General features: G+C 38.7%; 1 protein-coding gene across 1 annotated transcript; it reads right to left on the reverse strand.

Annotated features, from left to right (window-relative positions):
* Positions 1–928: 928 nt before the first annotated feature.
* Positions 929–2278, reverse strand: LOC307130407 (putative nuclease HARBI1; the record flags this gene model as incomplete). The annotated part of the gene is made up of 4 exons (XM_079823369.1): positions 929–1302; positions 1403–1514; positions 1640–1755; positions 1846–2278. The coding sequence occupies 4 exons, from the start codon at positions 2276–2278 to the stop codon at positions 929–931; spliced, it is 1035 nt and encodes a 344-aa protein (XP_079679495.1).
* Between the last annotated feature and the right edge of the window lie 9803 nt (positions 2279–12081).

A 12081-nucleotide genomic window follows, 5' to 3' on the forward strand; every position in this document is an offset into this window, starting at 1 on the left:
TATCACGTAGTATAAGGAGTGAGTATATAAAAAGTGTGTGTGTGTTTTATTATCATTATTCCTTCCTGACTAACTGATTTCCTCCTTCCTTAGGCATTGTAAGCCTAAGTACATCATAGCAGTAATGTCACGTAGAGGTACTTGTGCTACTGTAATGGTGCATTTTGGTAAAAAAAATATGTATTTTTTTTCTATCAAGTTTCTGTATGCTTTATGGATCCACCAGACATCATGTTGCCTGTGAGTATGAGACCTTTTAAATCAGTCATGTAAGCAAATGACTTTAACTGAGTTTAATCAGTGGTCACAGGGAGAAGGCCCATCAGTCGAGGAGGATGAGGAGACTGTGTCTGTATGTTCAAGGAGGCCTGAGGTAGTCACAGGTTCCATGCGATACTGTATTGAATATTAAAAAGTGTACTTGTGTGATAAAATGATCATAATGTGTTTTCAGGATGCTGACACTGTTCTAGAGCCCTCTCAGTCTGGGACCACATGTGACAAAGTGAGTATTAAGAAATGAAAACAATTTGACAAGAGTATTCAATGAAATAACTTAAATCTATGTTGCTACAGAACCCAGAAAACATAAAAGGAGTGTATAAACGCTACCTCCTTAAACAAATGGAAGTGATTGATATCGACATCCAGTATAAAAAACTGAAGATGAGGAAGTTGGAGCTGGAAATTCAACAGCTACAGAAAAATGCAAGTAGAACTACCATTTTTTAAAAAGGAAAAAAAAAAAACATTACCTTTTTGATCACTTTCCATAACATCTATTTGTGTTTTCACCCCTAACAGGCAGATTCACTCTGAATAAAGACAAATCACATTAAATACTTTGACTTCTGTGTGTTTGTTCAACTAAGGAGAAAGTTGAGGGGCCAGTGGAAAATTTTAAAGGCTACACATGGTTTAGACCATATTAAGCAAAATAATTATTTCCATATGTGTCTCGTATAAGTCTGCCTGTTTCGTTTTCTTCCAATACAGCTTCATTGCCCCAGTCCTCCTCTTCAACAATCCTTAGTTGCCTCTCTCTCCTCAGACAAGCAATGTTATGGAGCACTACACAAGCAACTACAATGTCACATGCCCTAGGTGGAGTCACTCTGAGGTGCTTCAGGCACTGAAACCTTGACTTTATCAGCCCGAATGCCATCTCTATACGACCTCTTGTGCGTGCATGGGCAATGTTGTAGCGGTGCTGTGCCTCTGTCTGGGGCTCCTGATAGGGAGTCAAGAGGTAAGGCAGGCATGGGTATCCCTTGTCTCCCAGAAAAACTCCTGAGAATTCTCCTGCATAGACAGAATTAATATATATAGATATATAATGTAGTTTTTTTTTTCCTCTTTTTTTTTTTTAAGACTTTTGCGATTTAAGTGATTACTAGCATACCTCTTGCTAGTTGCTGGTAGAGAGATGAGGCTCTAAGGATTCTGGAGTGATGCACAGAGCCTGGCCATTTGGCCTCTACATTTGTGATGATGCAATCTGCATCACTAATCATCTAAAATAAATTAAACTGTAGGTCACTACATTTTAATTGCAATGAACTAAACACTGGTGCCCAGCTTAGTACAGAACACTCAGTGCTAGAGCATAGCCTTCACTATCATCTCAGTGGGACCGTACCTGTACATTGATGCTGTGTACTGATTTCCTATTCACAAAGTCCGCTTCATGTGGACCAGACGGACACTTAATACGCACATGGGTGCAGTCCAATGCACCGATAACATTTGGGAAACCTAGGAAAATGATTTGTTTGTTTTAAATATGTCCCATGTAAAATCAACAGTCAAGAAATATTTCCATGTTTTATAGTTATTTGAACTTACCAGCTATTCCATAAAAGGCATGTTTAATGGTACGAATAGCTTTGTGGCCAGGGAATGTGATGAACACATTGAGTAGTCTTTTTAAAGAAAGGTACACAGTTCGTACAGAGCGGCAAACTGATGCTTTGCTGATATTCTCTGCATCTCCAACTGTGTACAAAAATGTTCCAATGGCAAAAAAGCGAAGTGCAATGCACACCGTCTGTGGGACTGTGAGCGCTCTGTTGCGGCGTGTATTATTTGCAATGTATGGGCTTAGTAATCTACAAATATATGCAATCCCATCTCTTGAGAACCTATATCGCTCATACAGGTAGCTGTCATTAAAAGCCAATGGGTCTGACCTGTCTCTGAAAGTTCTCTCTCTTTGAAATGCCCTCCGCAAGAATATAGCTCCCTCATCCACCACCTCATCTATGAAAAGACACGCCATGGTTAAGTTTGGAAACGAGTTCAGCTCCCTATTTATATACTTTTAATTAATTAATTACCAAACTCATTAACCAAACTCACCAATTAAACACACAAGTTTTGAACATTTCTTAGTGTATTTATACCTTATAATTTCTTACATTTATTAGTAAAGTACATTTCCTTATTTATTTATTTATTTATTTTTATTAATAGTGATTAAGTAAAATAAAATGACATCGAAATACAAGCAGGTGAGTATAAATGGTATGCTCGTTAAGCCTGAACTCAGACTTAGCCTGACAGTTAGCCTGCCCCGGACCAGGTTAATTTGCCAGCATAAGTTGCCGGGGTAACTGTGTTTGAACTTTTTTAAGTTTGATTTAAAATTGAAACCGAATCTACCAAAAATAAGCCTGACTAACCGAAATAAGCCTGGCTTATACTCTAATCTTGGTTTATGGAACAGCCCCCTGGTCAGGTGAAGGTGACTGGTTTTATTCAAGAAAAGTTATTTTAGGAAAAATATTTTTACTGCTTAAAGGGTTAGTTCACCCAAAAATGAAAATTCTGTCATTAATTACTCACCCTCATGTCGTTCGACACCCGTAAGACCTCCGTTCATATTCGGAACACAAATGAAGATATTTTAGTTGAAAGCTGATGGCTGAGAAAGGCTTCAGATAGGCCTCCATTGGCATTCAGTACATTCACACTTCCAAGATCCATGAAAGGCACTTAAAACGTTGTTACAAAGTCCATCTCACCACAGTGACTCTACAATAATTGTACGATGCGACGACAATAGTTTTTGTGCGCAAAAAAAATCAAAATAACACCTTTATCCAACTTGTTCTTGTCTTCCGTGTATGCCTCCACGACGCATGCGCGAGAATATGACGTAGCGCCGGCGTTTAATGATAACTAACCCTTTAATGATAGAACTTTATTAATTTGAGTTAATAATACCACAAATTCTTCTACTAATAAAAATAAACTGCACTAAGGAATAATGAGCTTCTGGGTTCATGAATATTAATCACGTTGTCAGCGCTCATTCTAACTGATTTGCTGAAATCAAAACAGGCGCTAATAGGTGCACACCAGCCAATGAGATTCCCGTTTGTGCATTCGTTTCTTCCTGTTCATGAAAGGCTGAATAATTCCAAATAAACGCCATTATTTTACAGGAAAATACAACAAAGGATATTGTTTACATGTAGCACATCAATTCTGTGTGGTATAAGACTCTCTTGCTCTCTCTTTGAGTGTGTGTAAAACACTGAGCGCTCTCAGTCGCGCACCTCACACTAGTGTTTAATGTGCGTCAAATACACTGCGCATTCATTGAGATGAACTGAAATAGTGTGCTTTACCGATCGATTGAGAGAGAGCGAATATCTTAAGCGCTCAGTCCAAGTGCTCAGCGAGTGAAAATACATCTGTATGGTTTAGGCTTGCTACGATAGTCGGTGTTGCCGGTGTTACCGGTGTCCAGACTCAACACCGGTTACATCACTTGCCCACCGTGGCACCGCCCACCGTCTTTTTGATTTTTTATAGTAATAAAATAATTTAGTTCAGTTAGAGAACAGACAATACAAATAAAAACTGAACGTATATGCTTAATAAAGCAGGATCCGACCGTGAGTCTCGGCAGCGGCAGGAGAGTGAGAGTGAGGAGAGAGTCATTCATCAGAGAGTGAGGAGCTGACTGAGATGATCGCGGAAGATTTGGTTTCAAAGCGAAACGTAAAAGCGCCTATTTAAGGGAGTTTGTCATTTGTTTTGTTGTTGTGTTTTTCATTAAAAATAATAGGCTAATGAACCCACAATTCAAGCAACCCGCAGCCGAATTGGCGCTAATTCAAAACCGAAAGTAAAATGTGCACGGCCGCACAGAGCGCGCATTGTTTACTTTCGCCTGGCTCCGCAGTGCGAGCCTCCGCGCTATGCTGACTGCTCGCATTTATTTTTGCCGCGCGCTCCGAGTAAAAACAAGGCTTTACGGACGAACTGTTATTCATTCATGGCGTGCATCTCAATCATAGACTCATCAATGCTTGATCAGTGCCCTGACTACTGAACTAGGGAACTGATTGAGGCGCACCCATGGCCTCACAGAGCGCGCATTTACAGACGAGCTGTCATTCACGGTGTGTGCGCACTGGCGCATTTTCAGTTCAGAGCGGTCGTGTGCATGTTACTTTCGGTTAGATAGAATTAGTGATTTAAAAGCCTCCGCCGTTGATACCGGTATTACCGGTGTTGTCACACCTCAATTAACCAGTGGGGAAATTTCCTCACCGTCACATCCCTAGTATGGTTCAGATTGCCCTCAGGTAGCCCCTCGTTTAGCTATTAACTCTTCTGCAGCTTCCACCATAGTTGTTTTCGCTCTGCACGTGAGATGCGGATTCAGTGCCGTCCCACCATTGCACTGCGCGTAGGACACCAAGTGCTGCGAGGGGCACCACAAGAAAATCTCTCTCCAACCCCCGTTCAGCAGCCACCGTGGCCATCATAAAGTAATAACGCTTAGGGCATCAAGACGGCCAGCGGCGGCACTGTGCGGATGGGTCGCGCCATCAACTAGGCTTTATCGTTATTATCGCGGGAAGACAAATTCTTATCGTGGGGAGAATTTTTACCGGTATATCGCAAACGATAAGATATCGCCCATCCCTAATTGCATTATAGGTGTACTGAAATATTATCTCATTTTATTTTGTAGAAGCCTGTAGCAGTCCATTTATTCACTGAATGGTAATTGAAAGAAATGATTTGGCCTTATTTATAGGTCAGGTTTTGGTAAAGAGTTGGAAACATCGTGCAGAGATCCTTTCCACGGAGTTATACATATCCACACACGTTCCAGACGTTCTCCCAGAGATTCATAGATTCCCAGTCCGGGTGGCTGGGTGGCTGAGCCAACCGTGTTTGTGACTCTGACTTAAGACGGATTGCCCGGATCATCCTCTTCATCTTCGTTGTGGTAGGACAAACACTAACTCAAACTGAAAAAAAGGTGAAACAACTTTCCCCAACGGTGAAACTGAACTCTTGTCAACCAAGGCAAGTCTAAACAAGGACGAACTGAGTTCAAAGATACTGAAAAGATAGGGTTTTGTTTTGTTTACGTGCGCACTTTATTATTTTAGTTTATTTTTCATAAATGTGTTTTTTTTTTTGTATGTCTGTTCCACCCTGTGAATTTAATACAGGTTGTCTAAACTGTCATTCTGGTGTGGTATTTTTTTATTGATATTCAATTCTCAGGCTCTTAACTATTTAGCGTCTTTTGATTCTGGTCCAGATCGTATTCTACAACTACTTTAGACTATTAAACCATGTGCATTATTACTACCTTGTAATAAGGGTTACATTATCTTCGTTTTAAAGCTGAACCTTAGGCCTACCTGAATGTAAGCTGAGGAGTGTGCACCAATATTTTCAGTGGCGCTTTAACACAAAACAGGAAACTTGTGAATATTCGTGTAAGCTCCGCCCAGTGTCACCAAGAATCTCAGACACCGAATATTTCAGAACACCGGGCCTTTTTAATAATATGCGGCCCCTTTAAGAAAAATGACACGCACTGAGAATGCGCCGAAGAGAGAAGCGCCAGACCAGTTAAAGCTGAAAGTGAGGCTGTTTAACGATCGTGAATGAAGGACAAATGTGGAATATTTATTGGCAAAAATATTGGCTATGCAAAGTGGCCCACGTTTAGTTCTTGACCACTGAAAATGTGTACAATTGACCAGTTTACTCATGAAACCACATTAAGATCTCCATTTATCTGGCATTTTACCAAACGGGGCCTTTAAAGTGAAGAAACCAAAATAAATGCTTGATAAGAAACAGAATTTAAGAGGATTTTAGGATATCATTAATACTTCTTGAGTTACAGGCATGCAAATCTGGGGCAAAAAACACTGTTTTTTTCACATTTTTGAACAGTCACATAAGGCAACAAAGATTGCTAAAGTCGACAGATTTGGCTAATAGTCCTACCAGTCCCTGTTTAAAAGTAAAATAAAGCTACCATCTTGTTTAAAGTCATTTTTACCCTCCTGTAATTTGGCTCCAAATCTCAGGTGAAAACTGTCATACCCCCCTCTAAAGAATGTTTGATTACTCAGTAAATAAACATATTTTCTTTCATCAGTATTTATGTTTGTCTGTCTTCAGTAAAAAAAATATATATATATAAGCCAGGTCTGGTCAACTCAAGTATAAATTCAGTAACTTATCTTTGATTTTTCCAGGTCTGGTCCTGTGGGCGTCAGTATCTCAAAGTGATCACAGTTCACACCTGCAGTGAAGCCCCTCCCAAAACTATTCACCAATAAATACTGGGACTATTCACATCATCCTACAAGAGAAGGACAAACTCCAGGTGTAGCAGCTGAAATCTGTGTGACTGTTAAAGATTAAGTTTATTAAAGAGGAGATTGAAGACATGAGTGATCCAGAACCATCCAGATTAAAACATGAAGAAAAAAAAAGATACTGAGGAACAAACAGGTTGGTGTCCATTCTTGATTCTTCATTGTTGACTGTTGAGAAACATAATGAATATCAACGCTTCAGTTTAATAGATCTAGTGGCTGTGAAATAATGAGCACTATAATTTTATAAAGAGAAAATACAACAAAACAATCATAAATTTGTTACAATCTGACATACATTGGATTGTATGAACAAGGGAATTACAAAACTAACCATTAGCACATTAAAGATCTGGGCCCGTATTCATAAAGAATCTTAATGCAAAGAGTAGCTCCTAGTGACAAAATTCTAAGAAAATTCTTAGAAATGTGGTCGTTACTCTTAAAATAAACTAAAAAATCCTAGTAAAGAAAAAAGTAATTCAGAAAGCATCTTAACCCTTAAAAGAGGTCTTAAGGTCAAATTTGTTAGGAGCACGGACGAGGACTTTTAAGAGGTTTAAGAGTTTCTTTAGCAGCGGAGAAAATGGCAGAAAGACGAAGAGGGAGAAGAAATGTGTTGCAGACAATGGATGACAGTGACTTAAGACGCTATAGATCAGATCGTGCAGGGATCATGTTTGTTGCATTAAAACCAGCAATCAGTGTAATTCGAAAGAGTGGAACAATGTTTATAATTCTAAGCCAATCAAATACCTTATAGAAAATTAACAGCATGGTAAATAGTATACATATATATATAATGTGTGTGAGTGAGAATGGTAAAATAGGGCAATTTGCGCTTGTAATTTCAAAGTGAAGGCTTAGAATAGACCCTATACTTAAAAGCGCTCCTTTTTCCCCCTTTTTGGACAACCAACCAATCACAGTCTTCAAAAGACTGTGTCATACGTAGCAACGGGGTCAGCGCCGCCTCTTCACTAAGATAAAAGTTTTTGTATTTTCCTTGCTCAGAGCTGCTCTCAGATCGGTCCAGAACAGCTCTTAAGCTAAGAGTAAAAGTTTTTAAGCAAAATTAGGAGTTTTCTGAGAGGACCCTTAGAATCTTTATGAATACGGGCCCTGGGGCCATAGTCACAAAACATCTTAAGGCTAAAAGTAGCTCCTAACTTGCTGATTTAGGAGAAACTTAAAAATAATGGATGTGTCAGTCCTAACTTAAGGACTCCTAACTTTTTTCTCTAAGAGTATTTCACAAAATATCTAGCTCCTAAATCAGTGAAATGTTAGGGGTAGTCAAGAGGACTCCTAATAAGACCAAATCACAAACAATCATAATGGCGGTTGCGGACATTTATACCCTTTCTAACTCCCATTTCACAAGAACTTTTACTGCTATTTAGGAGAACTCTTACTGCTAAGAATGTTTTGTGAATATGGCCCCTGATACTTGATACTCATAAAAGTCCCTGGGGGCCGTATTCACAAAACATTTTATCTTAGCATTAACTTCTTAACCCGCATCGGATCGTGGGCGGGGCGGTTGACGTGAGTGGGCGTGTGTGTACTTTTATTTACTTTTGTTTTATACAAAATATTCAATCAACTATCACAAACTATGCATCATTTGAAAGCTAAAACACTCAAGATTCATGTTCTGAACTTGTTTTTAAAACTTGCAATAAATACACCAGAGAGGAAAGGGTTAAATGAAACGCTAAAGGACCGGCCATGTAAACATTAGCACAATATTAGCGATACTCATCTTTCATCTTTCATCTCCTGTCGATCAGATCGGACGAATCCAATAAACACCCGCATACATCTCTGTGTAAGGGTCCACCCGTCAAAATGCATCCCACTTTTTAATCCAAAACAACGAAAAAATAGGGAAAAAACAAAAAATCCTTCGTTGTTTGCAAGGGAGTTTTGAGTTAGCGTAATCAATCATGTCCATTTTCAATGAAATATCGATTCTAATCCGTTTCTGGCAAACTCCCCCTGCAAGAATAGTCTCTCCCACGTGAAATGGATCAACCCTCGTCTCTCTCCTTCAATCAGAGTCTCTCCTGTGATGCATCATATAGAGGAAGCGCCTTACAGGCTTGGTGAGCTGTCAATCATTGCGCCCATGGTTTTCGTTGGATAAAGGCACTCGGTGCCCAGCCAATGCCTTTCCAACAAAGGTTTGATTGATGGACTTAGTAACCAATCAAAAGGCATTATCTTGCGCAGTTTACGTAAGTAGGCTTTGGTGAATACTGTTTATGCGCTGTCGGCGCGCTCTCTATGGCAGAAACTGCAGTGGAGCGCGCAGACTCTTACTGACAGTTCTCATCAGCTAAATGAGTTTTTTACACTTTGTAAATAGTTGCTTTAGTTTTTCAGTAACTGTTTATCCATTATAATTAGCAGTTTATTGCAGATTTATTTGAATGAAAAACTACTCTTTACAATAGCAAATGTTCTGAAATAAATGGCCTTTTTGAAAGGACGCCTAGACTTTACTTGACATAAAAGCTCACAGAAGCTACATTACTGAGAGAATCATCCTCATATTTGAATCATGACATGATTAGACATTCAGTTTTATATTTAAGTTATTTTCAGGCTCTTAACATTTAAATTATAATATTTTTTTCCCTAAGTGAAAAAAAAAAAAAAAAAAACGTGAGTCACTTACATGTATATTTACATGTATATTACTCTGTTCCCATATTACTTTGAGTTATTATGACTCTTGGGTAGCAACATTTCAAGTGTCTAGTTTAAAATAAGACCAGATTTATGAATATATACCATAGGGTTTAAGAGCTGCAGACATTTTCATTTGGGTATATCGTTTTCAAAGAATTCTCAAAAATGGGGCGCAGGTTAAGAGTTCTCCTAAATAGCAGTAAAAGTTCTTCGTTAAGAGTTTTCTCTTAAAACCTATTCACAAAGCTGTTGAGATTAACTTTAAATAAGGAATAGAGAGATGTCTTAAGCTAATAGTAAGGACGGGGTTGACCTCGTTGCTATGGATAATGTCGATCTGCTTCCCTCCGCCACCCTGACTCCTCACTCTCTGCCCAGCCGGAGATTCGGGGGAGAACTCTAGGTTTGGGCTAAATTCTGAGCTCAGAGCCCTCAATCCCCTCGGACAGCACTCCAAATAGGCTTATTTTACTCTTTTACTCTATCCAAACATTTGTAAGTGTAGCTCTGCCACAGGTAATCAGACATTATTTCCCTTTTTATTTATTTTTTTACTTATTTAATAAATATATTAGTATTGGCATTTTTGCCTTTTTATTATGATAGGACAGTAAGTAGACTGGAAGCGAAGTGAAGGGGAGAAAAGTCAGCAACAGCCATTATGATTGTTTGTGATTTGGTCTTATTAGGAGTCCTCTTGAATACTCATGTTTTACAGATGTAGGAGCTAGTTTTAACACTAAAATGCTTTGTGAAATACTCTTAGAGCGTAAAATTAGGACTGACACGCCCATTATTTTTAAGAGTTTCTAACTTTATCCATGAACTGATTCTAATGTTTATTTTAGACCAAATGGAAGTGAAAGAGCAAAGACACAAACTATATAGGAGGAACAATGCCACATCAAAAGTTTTTCATCGAAGGAAAACTGTAAACAGCACCAGAAAACACAAAGTGAAAAATCATGAGTGCGTTGACTGTGGGAAGATCTTTACTACTTCTACCCATCTGACACGGCACCAAAGAATTCACACTGGAGAAAAACCTTACAAGTGCTCATACTGTGACAAGAGTTTCACTCTGACTCATCACCTGAAGGAACATGAGCGACTTCATACTGGAGAGAAGCCGTACCACTGTACTCAGTGTGAGAAGAGTTTCAAATCTAAAACTGATCTCAATTATCATCTGCGCGTTCACTCTGGAGAAAAACCATATAACTGTGATCAGTGCGGCAACAATTTTATTTCATCATCACAGCTAAAACAACACCTGGCAATTCATACTAAAGAGAGGCCTTATGCGTGTTCATTTTTGGAGAGACTTATTCAAGGCAGGAGAGTTGTAAACAGCACCAGAAAACTCACAACGGTGTGAAAGATCATGTGTGTTCGGACTGTGGGAAGAGCTTTACTAGAGCTGACAGTCTGAGACAGCACCAAAGAATTCATACTGGAGAAAAACCTTACAAGTGCTCATATTGTGACAAGAGTTTCAGTCGGCCTGGAAACAAGAAATTGCATGAGCGAGTTCATACCGGAGAGAAGCCGTACTACTGTACTCAGTGTGAGAGAAGTTTTGGATATTCAATAAGCTTTCTCAGGCACATGAAGAAATCTCATAAGTCGTCACAGTGAGCAACATTTCATTTTCATGTCAAGTAAATGACGTGACATGAACAAAACATGGAGTTGCTCCCAAAAGCACTATTATCTAGTTTAACTTTGTGAATTTGGTGAAATGCTTAGAAAACAGTGCCGTTTGAAGCTTCAGAAAATAATTCTTACAGTGTCAATAATGATTTGTATCTTTCCTGCTGGGTAATAATGGCAAAATCTGCTTGTATAAGACACTCATGTCATTTCCTTATTAACTAATGTTTACTATATTGTGTTCTGATTGTAAAGAATCTTTGATTTACAGGTTTAAATTACCATTAAAACTGCTGCAGGAAGTTGCAAGTGTGTACAAATAAAGGATTTACAAGACAAACATGACAACATTAACTGGTCTGTAATTTGTTGAAAGTTCAATGACACCATTCACCAGATTATCTTGTTTGATTATATATTTAACTTCCGCTTTAATATATAATATAAAACACTGATTCATGGCTGACATACTTGTTCAAGAATTGTTTCAATTAGTTTAAATGCATGATGATCACTGGCAGTTTGGTTTAGTTTATATACATTGTTAAATATCAAACATTCGAGCTGTGAAAAATAAGCAAATAATCTTGGGATATAATATGTAATGATCCTAGCAGCTGTCATTCACGTTTTGACTGAGAGAATGACAGAAATATCCTTTGGCTCATCATAGATCTGAAATCTGAAAGATTCAACATAAAACATCTAGACATAGAATCTGTTAAATTTGAACTTTTATCAAAATGGCACTGTCATGGTCCAGGGATCTGAGTCTGGTCTCAAAGTCTTCATTGAGGATTTTAAACAAATAAAAATGCTGGCACTGTCTGATGAAGACAACAAGGATATGAACACGGATGGAAAACCAGTCCAAAAGATGACAATGACTTCAGAAACTCGAATCCCATCTATGGCTGGCAGACCTGCCAACATGTACGCATTTTTCGTACTCGGCATGCATTTTGACCATTTGGTACGCTTGTACGATTCGCTGCTCTCTATGTACGCATTTTGTTGCATCTCGCATTTCACCGGTTTCAGTGCAATCTATGACGTTGATTCTGCTGCTGAGCCACAGCAT

Source organism: Gobio gobio (assembly GCF_949357685.1).
Source record: "Gobio gobio genome assembly, chromosome: 8".
Taxonomy (NCBI): domain Eukaryota; kingdom Metazoa; phylum Chordata; class Actinopteri; order Cypriniformes; family Gobionidae; genus Gobio; species Gobio gobio.